This window comes from Callionymus lyra, chromosome 10, assembly GCF_982586985.1.
Source record: "Callionymus lyra chromosome 10, fCalLyr1.hap1.1, whole genome shotgun sequence".
NCBI classification, from domain to species: Eukaryota; Metazoa; Chordata; class Actinopteri; order Syngnathiformes; family Callionymidae; genus Callionymus; species Callionymus lyra.
In genome coordinates this window covers 9,678,417-9,701,830 of record NC_141827.1, presented here as the reverse complement: position 1 = coordinate 9,701,830, position 23,414 = coordinate 9,678,417, and the positions used below count along the sequence as shown (strand labels likewise).

Sequence of the window (23,414 nt, the reverse complement as noted above, 5' to 3'; positions counted from 1 at the left end):
TGCTTGGGGGGGGGGGGTCTAAAGATGTTTGAGAGTCAATATGGAGGATCTGAAAGGCAGAATTGTTACTTTATCTAATGTGGTATTTTTTTCGTCTCTGAGTACTTCAGATCCTTCAGTAGATGTATCGGCTCCGTAAGTGAAATACTGCGACTCCTTTATCTCTGCCTATCACTCCCAGATGGTCACAGCAGAAGCACCATCTTCATCCAGTCTGGTTCTGCGGCTTAAATGGACGTTTTTTTATCCTCGCCATGAAATGTTTGTTGGTATTTCTCTTCTCTTAAAGTAGTTTAAAGTGTCTTTAGATATCTTCTCTGTCATGATTGACACTTTCAATGACATTGGAGTGAAACGTGCATCGTAATAAAAACCTAAGATTATGTTTCAACTTTCCCTCAGCAAACACAAACAAACAAAAAAGTTGTGTGTCCTCGACAGATTGTTTAAACTGAGACTTGATGGTGAAGTCGGTTGATAATGTGCCGGACGATCTCGCTGAGCCACTGAGAGTTGAAACAACTTGAAGTTTTCACATCTGTCTTGTTCGTGAAGAAATAGTCGATATCTACCGATGATGATCAGACACTTGACAGACGTGTTGCTCTTAAGTATGACTTCCTCGAATCAGTCGGTATTTACTTGGACAGACGTGCCCGAAAGTACACGTGTAAACATTTTAGATTTATATTTATAACTATTTTATTCATTTCATTATCGTAGTACTAAGGCTGCACGGCACATGCGATATTTATATCAAAAACATTTGCGATAATTTATACTTTTTTATTGTATAAATCAAACATTTCTTAAATGCACACTTCGACCAATCAGTTTGACGTTCTGTAAAGTTGTCAATTTGTACTTCTATGTCTCGTTGTCGTTTACGTCACCGTCTGTCTGTGAGCTGTTCAGCAACAGAGCGTTAGAAGTGATATTTTTCTCCGATCATGTCGGCACAGAAGCGCGGAAATAAACGAAAGGCAAATATGGCATAATTTTCCTTATTTAAACCCCCGGACCTCCCCCTACAGTACTGAGTGTGGCTACATTTTTTGGTGAAAGGAAAAAATATCACATTAATATCTATATCTCAAGTCAAGACACCAATATCGAATATCACACTTATTTCCAATATCGTGCAGCCCTTTATTTATTATTGTTTTATTGATAATTCTAATACGTGCACTGTATGTTTTGATATAACGTGTTGCTTAAGGAGTAAAGGTAAATCTTATCTTATGTTATGCAGGGATACAGATCAAATCATTCTTGGTGCCATAATCTTCCCGGTATGTCGATCAAGGAGTTTTATTTTTTATTAATACGGCTTCAGGCAGATAAACTGATTTTTAATACCTCTGCCAAGGAGTGACAGAGGTGATGTCACCCAGGGCTGTCAAACTCAATCACAAAAGAGGCCAAAATCTCTTTAAAAGTATCTAATTCACCAAAATGTATTTCCTCTAACTTCAGTTTTACTTTTAGTGGAAGCCTCTGTTTAATTGTTGATGTCAATAATATCTTATATCTTGCTATCATCACCTCACGTGTCAAAGGTTGGTTTGTCAAACTACATTAAATGACTTTATTTCATTTGACTCTCGAGACACATTTGACTTCATCATCACGTTAGAAGCTCCCAATAAATTCAGTTGTGTGTCGCCGCTGCTGAGCTCCTTGACCACGAGCTCGCCGGAGACACTTCCCGCCCGAAGCCCTTCGAGAGCGAACATTTCCATAATGTCGAGAGACGTTAGCGTGAAAACGTTCCTCCGTCACAGTGAGAGACGTTTGGTTAATCGAGCGCGACGTTGTGAAAAGACGGATATTCCTCGTCGACAGATCGATCGTCTGCTGTTGTGCTGAATAAACAAAGTGATTTTTCTACAGATCCATGGAAACATTTTGTCATCTTCATAGTCGTTTGCAAACGGATCATTTGTCTGGTTCTCTTCGCAACAAACATCACGATATATTAGCTTTTTTAAGTCATATATTTCTTATAATAGCATGAACAAATATCTTTTGGTGGTTTCTTTCCATCGGCTTCTGCATCGTGAACTCGAGGAGAAGAATCAAATGAACGAGCTGAGCCAGAAGCCACAGCTTTTCTTTCGATACTTGACCCTGTTTTATTATCACAGGATGACGTTAGAGCTCAGGTGTGGGCAAGTTAGATGTCCTGAGGGGCTTCGTTAGATACACTGACTTTCTTGTTGGACCATCACTACAGAAAAAATAAAGAATGAAAATAAATGAACTTAATATGACAGAAAAAACGATTGAAATTAAGATAAAAAAATGCATGCTTTTTTTTTAAGATAACATTTATTGTTTTTTTCCTTCCGCACTATTTAAAAAAAAAAAAAGTCTATATATTATTTATTCTTATCTTTAATCCTGTCATTTTTGTTACAACCAATTCCAAAGACATCACAACCACGAAAAATTCCATGTATATATACCAATATGTACTGGAGAATAAAGCTGCTCTTGATTCTTGAAATAAACAATATCCATAAGTAAGTTTAACATAGATTTTTCTATACATTTTATTAAATGTAAATCAAAAAAATAAATAATAAAAATGGTTTGGAGCCAAAGAATGAGGTCCACATTTTTCATAATTCTTTTCAAAGACAAAGGGCCACATTTGGAAAGGTAACGTTGCTGCTGTATAAGCAAATGAAAAAAAAATGAATCTTGAATTTGGGAAAAATTATGACACAATCCGTTTCATGTGGAACAATTTGGCCGCAAAAATATATTCAATTGAAAAACAATCAAAGCAGAATTTCAACTGTGTAGCCTCTTTACGAATATCCATTTTATTTTGAGGAAAACATCCCAAAAAACAAGTTGTGAGACAAGATTTCATGTTTTCCATTCACTTGCCAGACAACGTGCCGGTGTCATATAAAACAGCAAGAGTTGCTCTTACAGCTTCTATTTGGCAAATGTCTATGGAGCTATTATTGTTGCTAAAGATTTGTAAATGCATGAATTGGTTTGCAAATATATACATGTATCCGTACAGTGATCAACGAATGCGTTACTCGATTTAAAAATGTGTAACTCGATTTGTAAACATGTAATTCAGAATGAATATGTTCAAATCTATAAACACAGACAAGTCAAGCATCACAAACTTCGCACAAGTTTAAAAAAAACTGAATGTGTCACAGGATTTGTAAACAAATGCATCAGCTGCGATGACATCATCCCACCAGTAGGGGTCGAATACGCCAATTAATAAGAGTTAACATGAACATGAACGAGCCCCGGACATGACAAAAAATAAAACGTAAATTGTGGCCACGAAATACTGAGTTGTGGCCACAAAACAATGATCCAGTGGTATCAGGTATTAATTAACATCTTTTAATTCATGAATGCCAGTTTACCTTAATCACGTCATCAGCCAGTTTAGCTAATGGCTACACTATACAGCTATACAACTCAAGATTCCGCATTCGAGACCCGTCTAGGTATTTTCATTTTTACGTGATGCAATAATAGCCCCATACACGTCGTCCACCAAACTCCAGGGAGAGGTTTTCAACACAGAGAAGGACAGTCGCAAGATGGACGACATCATAGCGGCGTGTGGTCAGGAACATTTTTCATCAGGCGCCGTGACAAAACGCCAGTTGACAGCTTACAAACAAAAGCTTCTGTGTTTACTCCACTTGTTAGAAAATGTACCGATGAAACGCTTTTTTATCATAAGCTCAGACCATTGGGTTGGACGACTAGAAGATTGAATCGAATCAGTCAGCTGTCAATCAAAGATGACTGGATTAAACTAATGAATTGTTATGAGGAATTTAATTGAGACCATGGAGGGATGATGATTCTATAATTATGTTATGAATTTAAAGTGATTTAATGTCTGCGAATGTTGTTTCATTTTGTAAATATACTTTACTTTTATAACTTATTCCCTGCCTGAACCATTCTTTTAAATGTGACGCGGATAAAGTAGAAACTAATCCTTTATTCATTTGTGTCTAAATGATAGAAAATTGACTCCTCGTTTGTATATGAGTCCCTTCATCCTGTTGTGAAGATGCATTAAAATATTCACGAAGACAAACCAGACATCAAACGTCCGCCCCCCCCCCGTCCCATCCCTCCGTCCGTCCCATCATCCCAGCGTCATCGTCGTTCCGGAGCGACTCGGACAACGACAAACTCGATCCTTCAACGAGCCCGCGGGTCCAATACGTTGGCAACAGTAACGTGACTGTACACAAGAAGACGCACACTCTCGCTGACACAAACGATCGCAGGGCCCGGTGGAGCCACGAGTCTCGGCGGCGAGCGAGCGAGCGAAGGACGGGGACGACGTTTGCGGCGACAGACGAGTGAAGCGACATTCTTTCCTGACAAGAGACGCAGGAAATAACAGAGGAAACAAGTGTCATAATTTGGAAACGATGTTGGACTAAATGAAAAAACAAACAAACAAATAAATCTGAAAATAAAATTAATGTTTCTTTTAATTAAAATAACTTAAATTTCACTTAATTTATTTCTACTTGTTATAATAATAATAATTAATGTCTTTCCTCTGTTTCTGTGCAATAATTATGAAATAAATATACAGAAAAAAATACTAAAATGGAAGAGAAAACAGGAATAGAAAAATGTGTTTGTAATAATATGAATGGCATAGAAATATATGAAAATAAACGTGTTAAATTAAACAGTAAAATTGATTTATGTTTAAAACTACATCAACAAATTCCTATTTATTTTGCAGTTTCTATTTCCACTTTTATAGTGAATCATGTTTCTACCTTGGACGGAATAATCGTAGATCATCTGAAAGTATGCAGAATGAATAAAAGTAAAGGTAAAAAAAAAGGTGAATTTAAATAAATATTTCCTTTTTTATCTTCTGATCTATAGCTCTGGTGTCTCATCTAAGTGTGAAAGACAGATTTTCTCATCAAGTACTTGAAAACTAGAGTACTAGCCGTTAACGATACAAACAAATATAATAAAAATACATCTAATTTACAGACAGATGGATGATATACCAACAGACAAATCAGTTCTGCATCATTAGAGTTCTCACATTATGTAGTTACACTTTTATTTCTTTGTTTTTTTTTTAAACTTTTTATTTCCACATTCATATATTTCAAGGTTGTTACTTCATGGCGGGATCACCCGCATGAAGATCTTTTGAGATCAGTTAAGAGCTGCAAAACATACAAAGAGAAACAAAGATTAATAAAGTAATTTGTGGAATCCGACCTCTTTAATTACGGTTAAATATGTTTGTTTTTTTACATTTGTTGAGTGTGTTTGAAGAAGTATGGTTGTCGAGGGACTCTGACCTTCCCTTGTATGTCATGCATATTTTAATATTGTCGACTTTACGCTGCCGCCTGGACCGCGGAGAAGAATCGCGTGAAGAAAAGCACCGGAGCGCTCATAAATAAATATATATCAGGAATAAATCCAAATATAAAGATGAATCAGTGGAAAACGGAATGTTTTCTGGGCGAGAGGTTAAACGTACCTGTGATGTCGGTCCCTCTGTCGTCGTCGGAGTCTTCTTCTTTTACCTCGGTCTTCACCTCGTCCTTCATTTCCGGAACGAAGAAGTCCGTCTGCCGGGAGAGCGGCACCATATAGTTGATGGCATCCGAGCTGCAGACCTCGATGAAGGGGAACGCACACAGCTTACGCTCCTGCAACACAAGAGACGACACATTTAACATCTCAGACGGGGTCGGTCGGTGTGGATCCGCAGAGGAACTCGCCAGTTCATGAGGTCTTTTAATATGAAAAACCATTGAAATACAGCAGCGTGAACACAGGATTAAACTGAAATAAAGAACAAAAACAACACAAGTCGTCAGTCCATCAGCATCTGATCCTAGCTAAGTGGTAACGTGTATATCCTTTAGAGTTTAAGAACATCTTCCAAGAACTCTACACAGTCCAGATGCCTTCAGAACCTCCTGGAGAGCCATGGATGAACGTACACGGACACCAAGAAGAAGGTTCCTCTAGAGAAGCTCTATTAATCTTGTATAAACCTCCACATCTGTGAGTCAGAGTCCGACGCGTAGAGTTTATAAATATTATACCATCATTTCTCTAAAGACGACATTAACGTTGCATACATTTGTTCCTATGCTTTTACAGTTTACGCTTATACGAGGAAAAGCGGGAATTAATGTGGCAGAAGCTGAACGAAGCTGAGTGAAGCTTGAGGAAGCGGCAGCAGGATTTGAACCTGAACACAGACGTCGCAGCCGCACAATGTTTCATGAGTGTTTTCTCTGGGTACGAATGCTTTACAAAAATATTAAACATTGTTTTAGAATGACGAAATGTGACAAAATATTGCAGAGACAATTAAATACACTTTTGTTTGTCGTTTCAATCTCATCTTTGTTCAGTTTCACTAAATGTGTTCAAATGATTTACCTTACGTTTTTAATCATATTTATTTTGTATCCAACTACCTTGTGAGACTGAATGTGTGAAAGGTGCCTTATCAATAAAGTTATTTGTATCATTTTTATTAACTGTCAACAATTTCAGTGAATCAAACATACATATTTTAGAAAATAAAAGGATTAGAGCGAACAATAATTCTTATTATTTATGTCCTTAATTTATTTATTTTCCATTTTCTTTGAAAAATCTTTTACCTCTTACTTACATGTTACCCTTATTTTGTATATGTTACATTATGAAGTCTTATAATATAATAATATATGTTCTTTGATCATTTTTCTCTATGTCATGTGAACGCAATTGTTTGTCATATGAACGTAATGTCCATTATGTGATCATTTATTTAATCATTAGGTATGTATGATCATTATGTATGTCATGTGATCATTATGTATGTCATGTGATCATTACGTATGTCATGTGATCATTTGGATCATTATGTATGTCATGTGATAATTATGTATGTCATGTGATCATTACGTATGTCATGTGATCATTTGGATCATTATGTATGTCATGTGATAATTATGTATGTCATGTGATCCTTTGGATCATTATGTATGTCATGTGATCATTATGTATGTCATGTGATCATTATGTATGTCATGTGATCATTATGTATGTCATGTGATCCTTTGGAGCATTATGTATGTCATGTGATCATTATGTATGTCATGTGATCCTTTGGATCATTATGTATGTCATGTGATCATTATGTATGTCATGTGATCATTAAAAGGTGTCATGTGAGTGGCATGTGTGTCACATATCCTTGTAAAGTGTAACTTATGTTATAACACATTTAATTTCCAGCTAATTTAATTTCCTTTTTGACTTTTGTGTGAATGTAAACTGGGGTCAATGTGGCCCCCAGACCACAATTGGGACAAAGCTAGTGCATGACTAACGGAAAATAAACTACTAACCTTTACAACAGGCAGAGATAGATTTTGTGCCATACATTTTTTAACTAGGTCAACCAAAGTATGTGTGGTGGCGGCAAATTTTAAATAGAAACCCATTTAATGTGTGTAAGATGTGAGCTCATGATACGATTTGATATATATTTCGATATATATCTGCATCATTTTTAGGAAACAATTTGAGGGAACACTGAATTTTAGTGACATCTTGGGATTGTTGCACTTTCTTTCAGTTAAAGAAAAAATCAGCTTTAAAATCAGGGGGATTTGACCGTATCCTCTCGTCCTCAGTCATCGCCGGTTTAAGTACAATTTCGGTCCACCCTGCTATCTCGGTCGGGGCACTTCCTACACAAGGACGCCACACGACGCAAACGCTTACATCTTTCAAAAAAATAGTCTTTTAGTTAAAATATACTTTATTTTTTTATTTTTTTAATTAAATACAAAAATAAAATAAAGTCTCATTATCATTAGAAAGTGTCTTTCAATTACTCAGTTCTAGTTTAAAGGGAATATTAATTTAATTTAATTAATAAGGGAACATTTTCTTTTTTAATATCTTTAGAACTTTAGAACTATCACAAATATACATTTTGATTGAAAAGCCCGATTTTTTCTTTCGTAAAAAATTGAAAATCAATACAGTTCTGTTATTATTAATACAGTAACGTACATTTTTTTTGATAAATACATCATCGTTTCTATTTTTTCTTGGGTTTTTTAGAATGACAATCACTTCCATTATTTCAACTTCTGTATCTTTTCGTTTTTTCCAACACCAGCTGCTTGACAAAAGGACACACGGAGGGAAAATATATCCAACCAAGGAGCCATTTCCCTAAGAGGTCCAGATGCATGTTGGTCCAACAGAAACCAATCCGACTCCTGGCTCGTGACGTTCCGGTCAGATTGTTCCTCTCTGAATGTAATCTGGTGCGGAATGAAGACGGCAGGAGCTGCTATGAATCACCTGGCTGCTGCCGCGACTCACCGAGGCTCGGGGGGCCCCGGGGCTGCCTATGCAAATGAGTACCCATCTCCTTGAACCCGCCTCGGTAATGAGCTGCAGAATCAAGACAAAGATAGTTCAGTGTGGGCACGCACCGCAAAAGTCTCCCGGGGGGATACCGTCTCGGCAAGTGACAGAGATCTCAACTCGGAAAAATCTGCACATGACTGACGTTTTTTTCTTTTCTTCCTAGACCTGTTGTTAATCATGTCTTCTCACTCCTTCTAACCGTCGCCTCATCGCGGAGGAGAGAACCAAGTCTTGCGTGAAGATTCTTCACCAACTGGAGCGACTTATGCGTTCTGAAGCCGGTCGGCATCAGTTCATCGTTTTGGACGACTGGGTTAAATCGTTCCTTAGCTTCATTTGACTGTTTAACACACACTTAACAAGCTTGTGGGTCGAGCCGTAAAAAAAATAGCAAAAAAACACGAGCAAGTGATTTACCATTTTTACGAAATGCCATCCTCGGTTTTTGATGGAACTGAACTCGGTGGTTAAAATCAATCTACCGGCGCATCCTCTCGCCAGGGACATGAATAAATTGAAGGTGGATTAACCATCCAATTATAATCAGAAGCTCCTCCTGGCACATACGTTTTAATTGCACCACATACACCACACGTCCCTTTAGCGCCTCCTGCCCTTTCCTGCGCGATCATGGCTCTTTTCTCCACGTAGATAACATGCAACCGGTGGATTTTTGTATCCGGGGGGATGCATTGAGACGTGCACTGCAGTTTTTTGCCACCTCAGAGTCCAAAAATTAAGCAGACCCCCTGTTGTTCGGTATCAATGCTACCATAATGAACAAAGAGCAACACGATTATTTCCTTTAGGGTTTTAATTTTGTTTAATTTTCATTATTTTTTTAAGAAAGTAAGAAATTTATATTTATACAGCGCTTTTCCAGACCAGGGTCACAAAGCGTTTAAACAATCAAAACAATACTCACTAAAATATATACTTTATAGGTCAAGATAACACTGAGAACAACACAGGAGTTCCAGATCCAAATCAAGGAAAAGCCTGAACAAATAAAAATGTCTTGAGATGTTTCTTGCAGGAGTCAGTAGATCCATCAAGCTCAAAGAGAGAGGAAGATCGAAAGTAAGAACCAGAATTTTAAAGTTGATCCTGAAAGAAACTGGAAGCCAGTGAAGAGATTCAAGGATCGGAGAAATGTGAGTTCTTCTACTAGAGCGGCTCAGAATTCTCGCTGCAGAGTTTTGTTACAACTGCAGGCGAGACAGATCCTTCTTTTTTAATCTGAAATATGACATTTTGTCACCTCATGTCCCGTTATTTTCAATCTCCCCCTCTTCTATCCTCCATTAGTCTGGTTCTGCCTGAGGTTTCTGCCTGTTTAAAGCCAATTTTGATTATCTTCTCTTATAAAGTGGAGTTTAAACTGTAAAACTGTGTTATGGTTTGACACTTTCGATCTCCTTGAACTTAAATTCAACATTTATTTAATTATTTTAACACCTGATCTCACGTGGCAAACCCCATCATGTACATCATTTCAGCCTCAAAATAATACTGACAGAACGAAACCTTAAACCAACTATTCTTTTTGTATTTACAACACAGAGTTAAAAGACGGTACAGAAGGAAGATCTGTTAACAGAACCTAACGTTTTTGAACCAGATCTCCTCATAGAGTTAAAAGAAGCACTGAGACCAACAATCGTCTGCCAAGGCCCAAATTTCACACAACTTCACAAAAATCAATCAAATCAATCAAACAAATGAAAGCCTCAGAATCAAACCAGAAACGCTGGAAAAAAAAAAGCCTTGATCCATCTTCAAAGAGATACTAAAATAGGATTGATTTGTATTTTATCTGCGCCATAACAATGTTGATAGGATCCATCAGGCAGGAAATGAGTTATAAAAGTAAAGTACGTCTGGTAAATCTACCAAATAAAAGAGAATTTTCAGACGTTAAATCACTTTTTATGCGTAACATTTCTGTCACGTGTGCATCAACAACCCTCTTCATGATCAATCTCAAGTTCTCAAATCTCAACAACACAATATTGTCACCAAAGTCAAATGAAAGTTAATTTATTTGAGGTTATTTCATGTTTTTTCATTCAGCAGCAGTTGGAAAAGTACATTGTTAAAAGCTTATGGATGAAATTCATCACCGCAGTGCAAGAAAATTCCAGATCATTTCATTAAGAACATGTTGCTTAAGATATTTTAACGGTCAGAGATTACGGACAAATCCATTAAAGGAGGATCATGGGTCGTCCAACAGTATCTCCAGCAGCACGAGGAGAGAACATCACCCCAGGAGTTTGATTTACTGCATCAGTTAACTCATATGAACATGGTCACGCAGTATCTGGGTCAAAGCAATCGCAGGAGAGCTCGATTCCACACGCATGTGCGTCTTCCACGACGTGTGCGGTAAACAATCAAGTGTTTACATCGACGTGACACACAACAAATCCTTCACGAGAACACTAACTGACAACAAGGCGAACGCTTCTGTGACGTCTCGCCTCTTTCTTTTTTCCTCGGCTCATCTGGTCAGTGTTTGCTTGTGTAATTATGGCAAAACCAACCGATTTCCTTCCACTTCAGCCAGAGAATGGACGACAAGATGCTACAGAGTGGAGAAGCTGTTGACCTAGTTTGGTCGACGATGGGAAAGTTTCACTTCAAAAGTAATTGGGCGACTCTTGCTTTTCTATCCACATCTGAGTGGTTTCAGATCAATCAACGAATTCTCAAAGATTCATCTGTAGGTGTGTGGGTCTGAAGTTATTGGAAGGTCAAAATGGTGGATCAGAGAAGCCGAACAAACACTTATCTAGTGTAGAAGTATGAAAACGGAAGATACAGATCTGGACATGAAAAGATCCTTCAGAGCGATGGCTAAAGTAATAACCTGCACATGTCAGCCAATCACGAAGCATCGTCAGACCAGGAAGTGACAGAATCTTGGAAAAGGATCAATAGTTAATATAAAGTTTTATGCGTGGTACAAAATGTCATCGAATCCTTTTAAATGAAGTTTAAATCCGTCTGCAATTGGAGGATGTGACATCATCAAGCAGGAAGTCTCTGCTTTCTGTACCTACACTGGTACAAATCCAACAGGAGCAAATGTCAAGTAGCAAAAAATGTACTCTTGACCTTTTACATGAAAATACCTGTGGAGATAAAGACTCTTATTATACTGGGAAGGTTTTCGGTTTAGTCACCAATCCAAAGGCTATCCTGACAGCACAAAATAAAGAGAATAACCTCCAGCCTGAGCCATGTTCTGTTAATATAAGAACATTTTTTAACTTTATCGACACATGTGCTGTGTCTCAAATCGCATACTACTCTTAGGATGCTAGAAGTTAGTATGCATCAGGATAGTGTACATACTAACTAGTACGCAAATTCTCCACAGATAGTATGTCTCAAATCAAACACTGCTGCTACACACTAACCGGAGATCACATGACAGCTTCTTCTTCTATTTAACGATGTTTCAAGCAGCTGTTTGAATGCTATCGCCACCTGCTGGCAGCACGTATTGCAACTTTCGAAAAAGAAATAAATAAAAAATATGAGAATCTAAATATTCATGAGATATTTAAGCTGGTATCAGCAGCGAAGACGTGTTTATCCTTCTACTGCTACTGAAAATGCACCTGTAAGTATATGAATATATATGCATTTATATATGACGTAACTTCTGTTTAAAACGTCACTAAAATGGCAGCTGTTTAGTGTGGTTAGTGTCCATCGAACCATGCTCAGTTTTGTGGGCGTGTTAGTACGCCAATTTAGTGTGCATGGCGCACTAAATTTCGCATACTAAGAATTGAGACGCACTAACGCACTAAAAATACTAACTTTTAGTACACTAGTATGCGATTTGAGACACAGCAATGGTCACAGACAACGACGTTTTAAAAGCTTCAGCTGATTGTACAAGCCTCCTAAAATATATACAATAAGTCAATGTGCTGCTTCATTTGACATTAGTGAGATTAAGATCAGATGCCGCCATTAAAACCTTGATAAGAACACATAAAAGTTGTTTTAAGTAACAAAAAAATGGTGATAAAATAAGGACATTCATCTGAAAAACACACAGTTTAGTTAATGTATCTCATCACCGGAGGAAACGATCACTGAAGTGTGAGCGGGGGGATAACAATCCACCGCTTAATTCCTCCGTCAAAGATTCCTCGGCCACCGACAAGACCGTGAATGTAGTTTTCTCATAAGGGTAGGTGACATCGCACCCTCGCGCCGAGAGGCAGCCGAGGCGTGGAGGTGAATAATGAGAGACGGAATGTTTTCGGCCCGTGCTGTCGTTTACAGTCGCGGTGGAGAAGCGACGTCTCTCTCGGGCGGCGGCGGCATTGATTCATGGCTCGGGTCATATCTCACACGGGTCCGCCGACAGAAGGCGGTAAATAAAGACAAAGATGCGACGACTCATGGTGACAATTGGAGAGACCCTCCCCCCCCCCCCCTGTGGTTCCAATCTTCCTCCGGTCCAGTTATTCCCGCCGAACCCTCCCGGCTCCGGAGCTGCGTCCTCACACCCACCGACACCTTCTCCAAGCCTCCCGTGTCTGAAACCAAGACAAAAAGTCCACTTTGCACGTCCGCCGAGGTGTCCAATTCTGACGCTCCCTCGAGCTCACACGCTCGCCGAGAATAGAGCGTCTCATCGCGCTCACAACAACTCCATCTCCCTCGTTCCGTCTCGACGGCATCGTATCTGGAACGTGATGTTGTTCTGCTGGGAGAGTTGAGCTGAAGGTTCGCCGACCGCGGGCCTGGAAAAAACTACCTCGGGTCGGGCGGTAACGCTAACCTTTCCGTGCACCCTGGCGATCAATGAGAAGAGACTTGATGAGCTCGGAGTCTAGTGGGTCTGTCCGCGGGAGTTGTGGTCTCCTAGGGGGGTTTCTCCATTGATCTGGTGGGTCGGACGAGTGCTGAGACGCGAGACGAGCAGCTGGAAACCATTTACCAGTTTGAGCGCAGCATGTAGTCGGCCATTGTTCAGTTATTTTTAGGTTTGGTCTGTAACCATTAGCCACGTCGTTTAACTTATAACGTTAGTTTTATAACAGATAAATAATAGGACATAAATAAATGGTCACCTGACATTAATAAATGGTCCCATGACACACATAATGTTCACATGATGATTATTATGTTCACTTGACATAAATAAATGGTCACATGACACATATAATGTTCACATGATAATCATTATGTTCACTTGACATAAATAAATGGTCACATGACACACATGTTCACATGATAATCATTATGTTCACTTCACATAAATAAATGGTCACATGACACACATAATGTTCACATGATAATCATTATGTTCACTTGACATTAATAAATGGTCACATGACACATGTAATGTTCACATGATAATCATTATGTTCACTTGACATAAATAAATGGTCACATGACACACATGTTCACATGATAATCATTATGTTCACTTCACATAAATAAATGGTCACATGACACACATAATGTTCACATGATAATCATTATGTTCACTTGACATTAATAAATGGTCACATGACACATGTAATGTTCACATGATAATCATTATGTTCACTTCACATAAATAATTTGTCACATGACACATATACTGTAATGGCCACATGATAATAATTAAGTTCATATGACATAAATAAATCACATGATAAACAAAATATTTATCTTAAATAAATAATAGGTCACATGACACACATAATGTTCAAATGATAATTATTATGTTCACTTGACATTAATAAATGGTCACATGACACACATAATGTTCACATGATAATCATTATGTTCACTTGACATTAATAAATGGTCACATGACACACATAATGTTCACATGATGATTATTATGTTCACTTGACATAAATAAATGGTCACATGACACACATAATGTTCACATGATAATTATTATGTTCACTTGACATTAATAAATGGTCACATGACACACATAATGTTCACATGATCATCATTATGTTCACTTGACATAAATAAATGGTCACATGACACACATAATGTTCACATGATAATTATTATGTTCACTTGACATAAATAAATGGTCACATGACACACATGTTCACATGATAATCATTATGTTCACTTCACATAAATAAATGGTCACATGACACACATAATGTTCACATGATAATCATTATGTTCACTTGACATTAATAAATGGTCACATGACACATGTAATGTTCACATGATAATCATTATGTTCACTTCACATAAATAATTTGTCACATGACACATATACTGTAATGGCCACATGATAATAATTAAGTTCATATGACATAAATAAATCACATGATAAACAAAATATTTATCTTAAATAAATAATAGGTCACATGACACACATAATGTTCATGTGAAAATCATTATGATCACCTGACATTAATAAATGGTCACATGACAAATATAATGTTCACATGATAATCATTATGTTCACTTGACGTAAATAAATATCACATGATAAACATAATTTTTATATTAAATTAATAAAAGGTCACATGACACACATACTGTTAACATGATAATCATTATGTTCACATGACATAAATTAATGGTAACCTGAATTAATAAATGGTCAGATGGCACATATAATGTTCGCATGATAATCATTATGTTCACATGACATAAATAGATGGTCACATGACATTAATAAATGGTCCCATGACATGTATACATGGTCATTACAGTTACAAATACATCAATTATAGTTAAAATGGGTTTGATTACAGTAGACAATATTTGATTGTAGTTACAAATTCTACGATTGAATGTAAGTGATGTATTTATATAAAAAAACTTCTTTGCTGTTTATTTGAGACACATTTTTGGTTATTTTATTCAGAAGACAACAGCAAAAGTAAACATGTAGTCTTGACTGCTTTATCTCCAACACAATATTGTTTTGTATTCCTAAAATTATATATATAAATGCTTTTCTTGCTGATTAAAAAAAACAAACATGTGATATAAAATGTGATGATAAATAAATGGAAGTAAGGAAATGTGTTTGTGTTGCTTAATATTTACTATAAAAAGCCCAGAGATCTCCGGTGAAAGAAAGAGGCCATTAGTGAACACCGGGGAGACGTTTGCCATCAATTAGTGCCACCAGAGCTCAGAGTCCAGCAAACCGTTGCAGGAACAGAAGGATCCGGAAACTTGTCTTTTAGAGATGATGAATTTAAGACGAGTTTTCATCCTCTAATTGAGATCTGGTAAAGTTCAATATCTCAGCCGTGATAAGATCCATGATGCAGAGACGGACAGAAGACATTTCACTTGATATTGAAAGTATAAACATCACAGACAGACCTTGGAAAGATCCCTGGAGTCGACACTCAAGTCAGTAAAAGCCATGTAATGTGAATTTGTTTTGAGAAAGCATGAAAAGTGAGATTCTAATTCTCACGTCCAGGACTAACAAAGCTTTCATGGGATGAATCATTTCTCAAATTTCCATCTAAAAAATGATGCGACTGAAAGAGCGGTTATTAAAAAGTGCACGTTGAAAACCCGGCACAGAATAAAAATGAGCCGAAAGAAGTGCAAAGAGAATAAATATCAACAGAGCTGGAGGCGAAGTAGTCGTCTGGAATATTGCAGCTTCTTCTTTCATACCTTCAAGTGAACATATGGAGAAGGATTCTCTTTAATCATGGTGTCACTACAGAGATATTCAGTGGTGATGCAGGAGGTGCACCAGAGGAATCTCACTACATTTGAACAATTACATCTTTTTAACATAATATTCACATGATAAAAGTAATGTTCACATAATAAACATAATGTTCACACGGCAAACCTAATGTCCACATGATACAAATGTTCACATGATAAACATTATGTTTACATGATACAAATGTTCACATGATAAACATTATGTTTACATGATACAAATGTTCACATGATAAACATTATGTTTACATGATACAAATGTTCACATGATACAAATGTTCAGATGATAAACATAATGTTTACATGATACAAATGTTCACATGATACAAATGTTCAGATGATAAACATAATGTTTACATGATACAAATGTTCACATTATAAACATTTAGTTTACATGATACAAATGTTCACATGATACAAATGTTCAGATGATAAACATTTTGTTTACATGATACAAATGTTCACATTATAAACATTTAGTTTACATGATACAAATGTTCACATGATACAAATGTTCAGATGATAAACAGAATGTCCACATGATACAAAGGTTCATATGATAAACATTTTGTTTACATGATACAAATGTTCACATGATAAACATAATGTTCACATGATACAAATGTTCACATGATACAAATGCTCAAATGATAAACATAATGTTCACATGATACAAATGTTCACAAGATAAACATAATGTTCACATGACAGACATAATGTTCACATCATAAATATACTGTTCACATGATAAACATAATTTTCACATGACAAACATATTGTTTACATGATAAATATAATGTTCACATGATACACATATTGTTCACATGATACACATAATGTCCACATTATAAACATTATGTTCACATGACAAACATATTGTTCACATGATAAACATATTGTTCACATGATAAACACAATATTCACATGACGAACATATTGTTTACATGATAAACATATTGTTCGCATGATAAATATATTGTTCACATGACACACATAATGTTCACATGATAAACATTATGTTCACATGATACACATAATGTTCACATGATCAAGATTATGTTCACATGACAAACACGATGTTCACATGACAAACCTAATGTTCACATGATAAATATAATGTTGACATGATACACATAATTGTCCACATGATAAACATCCTGTAAACATGCCAAGCATGATGTTCAACGGATAAACATAATGCTTGCATGAAGCCTAAGGAGACAAGATCACATGAGGACGCATTACTCAACCAACTTAACGAAGCCCATTAAAGCACATCGTGAACTACTTTCCTGCAATTTCACTCAACATTGTTCAACGGCGGCGCTGTCTAAACGTGCTAACGTGCTAACACTTGCGCCGGGTCTCAACAGTTTGACAGCCATCGCTGAGCATAATTGTCAAAGCAGCCGCGGTCGGAACCACGAGCTAATTATAGAGCGACACTGATGAACGACTAACTCATCAAGTTCATCCGTCGATGACATAACATTCATCCGTTCACTCACGTTCATCCGTTCACTCACGTTCATCCGTTCACTCACGTTCATCGGTTCCCTCACATCCATCCGTTCACTCACATTATTCTTGTTAAAAAAAAAACATTGGATTCTGTGAATATAAGGTCATTCACAACGTTATTGACACGACAGGGTCACAGTAAACCATGTCGGTGAAGGTCCAGTTGATACAATATTCTCATCGGCGCCCCCTGTAATTACAGTGAGGTTCCGTCAGGCTTAAGTAAAAGGATGATGTCATCACTCACGCTGTCTATTAGAGCTGAGTCAGCACGCTGGAACGGCAACAATTAGCGAGTGTGCGGCTGACACAGTTGTGATGTGTGACCCCCCCTCGACCTCCCTCGACCCCCCACAGCCTGCGCTACACAAACAGCTGCTTTCTCAAGAAACCCAAACCCACCATGTGAAATCCTTGAGAAAAAAGGTAGAGAAAAAAAACTGTATTATGTTAGTTCCTTGTGATACAATTAATTAATTAAGATATAAATTAAAAAGTAATTGTCATTTTTACACTTAACTAACCTAATACTATTATTTACCATAATAAATTAAACCCAACCTTAACTCGGATCTTAACTCTAAACTGTGTTCTGCAGTGGAGACGGTGCTTGCGTTCATTTCCATTTTGACTAAAGTAATGACAAAGCAAATATACTGTACATACGTATATATATATTAATATATATATGATGATTATAGTTGAAAATTGTTTGATTATAGTTGAAAATTGTTTGGTTATAGTTGAAAATTGTTTGATTATAGTTGAAAATTGTTTGATTATAGATGAAAATTGTTTGATTATAGTTGAAAATACTTTGATTATAGATGAAAATTGTTTGATTATAGTTGAAAATACTTTGATTATAGTTGAAAATTGTTTGATTATAGTTGAAAATTGTTTGATTATAGTTGAAAATACTTTGATTATAGTTGAAAATTGTTTGATTATAGTTGAAAATTGTTTGATTAAAGTTGAAAATTGTTTGATTATAGTTGAAAATTGTTTGATTATAGTTGAAAAATGTTTGATTATAGTTGAAAATACTTTGATTATAGTTAAAAATTGTTTGATTATAATTGAAAATTGTTTTAGTTTAGTTTCTCTTGCGAATTAACGAAGAAAGGAGATGAAGCAACTTATTCGAAGTAAAATTTGTGGATTCAAACAACAAGACAATAAAGAACATCAACAGTAAAGCAAGATTCTCATATCAATCAAAATATAAGTTCATGTCCGCCCGTGTAGTTGCACTTTTGCCAGCATTATTACGTTTTTTTAGAAACCATTGATGATATATTCATGTCATCTTTAGGCTTTAAACATAAACAGTATTAGCGGAATATATTCATATTTTATTCAAAGTGCATTCTCTCGATAAACCACGAGATGAAAAAGCAGATTTTTGCAAACATTTTTCATCTCGCCCGACTATTGGCAGTCGGACGCAGACGAGCCATCTGGACGAGTGGGAGATTTCCTGGTGGGCCAGTGGAGCTGCTGCTGAAGAAGCTCCACACTCGTGGATCGCTCATCAGGACCACTGGCTCGGTGAGCACCAGAAGCTGGAGGCACTTCATGCGAATCTCATCTCTCGCTCTCCACCATCTCGCTCTGGCAATCTCAGCACGGCTCGCCGAACCAGCGAAGTCCGAGTGGATGATTTGTTTTTACGTCGGCTACACTGAACTGAAGGAATCTCAAATGATGAGGATGTGGTTGAAGTTTAGACACTTGCTGAGCGCCCACACTAGATATATATGACGTAGAAAAAAAAGCCATTAGATGATGAAAATATTCCAAAAATATTTATTATAAAACCAAGATAGAATTTTACATTGAATTGTATTTGTTCTCATTTTATAGAATTGTTATCATTAGAAATAATTCAAGATACAAGTCAATAATAAATATACTATTTTATTAGGAAATGCTCGATTTATTAGAAATTTGATTTATTATCAACTTTTGGCAGATTTATCTTATTTCATTTATATTATCCTTGTAAACACTTTTAACGGCTCATTTCTTCTCTCTCTTGAGTCCGAACTACACAAAGTGGCCCCCAGGAAATTCAATCCCACCCCCCGCTGAAACTATTACGAATAAATCATAACAATTTAATTAAACTTCATGAATCAGTGCTGAGATTTTTTTGGTGCCTTTCAATCTGAGTGGAAGAAAGAAAACAAGCAGCAGATCAACAACGACACTAATTAAACAGTTAAATGAACAATTAAACTGCAAACCAGCTGCTCTGTTCGACTCGACACCGAGGACAAGAAGAAGAAAATTATGAAAATCACCAGGAAATTTGATTTAATGGAAACAATGTTCTTCTCCCAGAGTGGCGAGAGTGTGAAGGACACATTCCTTTCGCTTGAGCAGAACTTTCTAAACCTCATTCAGTTTAGCCACACCTCACTGAGCCCAAATTACTGTTTGAATAGCTGAGAAAATCCTCATCAGGAGCAGCGTTCTGGACGGGGCCCCTGAGGGACCCGGCGCCAATCACAGTAAACTCCACAATAGTTCTGGACTGCGGTCTCGCAAGACGGTTTTTCCTCCCACTCTTGACAGCCTCGGCTTTCTGGACCGTGAAGAATCACAAACGTACCTTCAAAATAACCCCGAGAGTCAGAGTGGAGTCCAGGGGCCACGCTGTATCGTGGACTTAAAGAGGCACAAAAGAGTCGGACCAGATTAGGGCCCGATCTCTGGCCGCTCCAGGAGGTATTCTGTGATCCTGTCCTCATGAAGAATTAAATAATGATAATTATCAATCAATCAAGAGGCCGGAATTAGTTTTGTTCCATCGTCCTGGACTCTTGCATTTGTGAGAGACTCAAAGTACAACTTCTGCTCTTCACATCCCCACAAGCTACTCAGTGGATACCTTATTAATGAAGGATGGATGGATGACTGGAGGGATGACTTGATGGCTGGCTGGATGAATGGATGATTGGAGGAGTGACTGGACGAATGACCGGATGAAGAACTGTATGAACAACTGGATGAATGACTGGATGAATGACTGGATGAATGACTGAATTGATAACTGGATTAATAACTGGATGAATGACTCGATGAATTACTGGATGAACAACTGGATGAATGACTAGAAGAATGACTGGATGAATAACTGGATGAACAACTGGATGAATGACTGGATGAACAACTTGATGAATACAGTAACTGGATGAATGACTGGATGAACAACTGGATGAACAACTGGATGAATGACTGGATGAACAACTGGATGTATGAATGGATGAATGACTGGAGGAAAAACTGGATGAACGACTCGATGAATTACTGGATGAACAACTGGATGAATGACTGGAAGAATGACTGGATGAACGACTGGATGAATGACTGGATGAACAACTGGATGAATGAATGGAAGAATGACTGGATGAACGACTGGATGAATGACTGGATGAACAACTGGATGAATGAATGGATGAATGACTGGATGAAAAACTGGATGAATTACTGGATGAACAACCAGATAAATGACTGGATGAACAACCGGATGAATGACTGAATTGATAACTGGATGAATGACTGGATGAACAACTGGATGAATGACTGAATTGACAACTGGATGAATGACTGAATTGATCACTGGATTAATAACTGGATGAACTCTTCCTTTCACGTGAGGAGGTCAGACATTTGCGAGAGACTCAAAGTAGAACTTCTCTTCCACGTCTCCAGCAGCTACTCAGTTGATATCTTATTGAAGATGAAAAAAACTACTTTGATGTTTATCGTCACTACATTTTTAATGAAGGTCCAATAAAGTCCAAAACGACTTCTTCTTTAAAACCGTTTATAAAAGCGTTAACAAACTGAACAAGCGGCCGCACCTATGAACGATAAGCTCGGCCGCACAACACACAGAGGACGCTGCTGAAAGAAGCGATATTTTCCCCGAACAAACAAAGAATCAGCAGGTTTGGTTCTGGTGGACCAGGAGGCAGGACAGGAAGTGGGACATACATATTTCAGCAGGTGGAGCAGCAAAGATCCTGGGAGGGTTTGAGGCTCTTCACCGACAAACATTCTAAACACTGAATTAGTGCTAATGAGCCGAGCAGCCCAGCTGTGGATCTGTGGACCAGGCAATAAAGTCAAGTGCTCTGGAGGCGCCGTGGAGGTGAAGATGGAGTTTTTAGAAAAAAAACAGCCTATTTACCAGCCGAGCGGCCGCTCCTGAGGGAGGCGAGTGAAAGGTCAGGTGCTGTCGCGCTGCATGAATTACATATACATTATTTAGTGGCGGAAATTTAGGGCGATCTTCTTCTCATTCATGAGGTGTTCGGCAATCATGGTCCAATAATACACCATCGAGAAGGAAGTCACAGGTGATCTGATCAGCAGCAGTTTAGAAGTGTCTGTTCGGACCGATGATTGATGGACGATTGATGATTCATTGATAAATTATTGATGATGATGAATGGATGGATGAAGACTTTAATGGATCGACGGATGAAAAAATATTGTTGGATGAATGGTTGATTGGATGACAATATTTATGGACTTAAGGATGGATGATGATATTGATGGATGGATGGATGGATTAATAGATGGGTGGATGACAATATTAATGGACTGAATGATGGATGGATGACAGTATAAATAAATGGTTGACCATATCGATGGATGGTGGGATGGATCGATTGATGTTGATATTGATAGATGGATGGATGGTGATATTGATAGATGGATGGATGGTGGTATTGATAGATGGATGGATGGTGATATTGATAGATGGATGGATGGTGGTATTGATAGATGGATGGTGATATTGATAGATGGATGGGAGGTGATATTGATAGATGGACGGATGTTGATATTGATGCATTGATGGATGGATGGATGATGATATTGATAGATGGATGGATGGTGATATTGATAGATGGAGGGATGGTGATATTTATAGATGGATGGTGATATTGATAGATGGATGGATGGTGATATTGATAGATGGATGGATGGATGGATGGATGGATGGATGGATGGATGGATGGATGGATGGATGGATGGATGGATGGATGGATGGATGGATGGATGGATGGATGGATGGATGGATGGATGGATGGATGGATGGATGGATGGATGGATGGATGGATGGATGGATGGATGGATGGATGGATGGATGGATGGATGGATGGATGGATGGATGGATGGATGGATGGATGGATGGATGGATGGATGGATGGATGGATGGATGGATGGATGGATGGATGGATGGATGGATGGATGGATGGATGGATGGATGGATGGATGGATGGATGGATGGATGGATGGATGGATTGTGATATTGATAAATGGATGGATGGATGGTGATATTTAAAGATGGATGGATGGATGGATGGTTATTTGATAGATGGATGGATGACAATATTGATTGATGGATGGATGGATGGATGGTGATTTGATAGATGGATGGATGATAATATTAATGGATGGATGGATGTTGATATTGATAGATGGATGGATGAAAAAAATAGATGGATGGATGGATGGATGGATGGATTGATGGATGTTGATATTGATAGATGGATGACATTATTGATGGTTCGATAGATTGATGGCTGCATGACCATATTGATGGATGGTTGGATGACGATATTGATAGATGGATGAACGACAATATTGATGAATGGATGGATGACGATAATGAAGGATGAAGATGATTCAAGAGTCTGTAACTAGTGCCGACAGTATCTGCAACA

The 23,414-nt window shown here is 37.6% G+C and overlaps 1 protein-coding gene across 1 annotated transcript in view; it reads right to left on the bottom strand.

The window, feature by feature from the left end:
* tex264a (testis expressed 264, ER-phagy receptor a) overlaps window positions 1-23,414 on the bottom strand; it is a 66,084-nt gene that overhangs the window by 3,591 nt on the left and 39,079 nt on the right. The window contains exon 3 of the mRNA XM_087800955.1: window positions 5,537-5,708. Coding sequence (XP_087657081.1) covers window positions 5,537-5,708 — 172 coding nt within the window. The remainder of the gene's footprint in view (window positions 1-5,536; window positions 5,709-23,414) is intronic.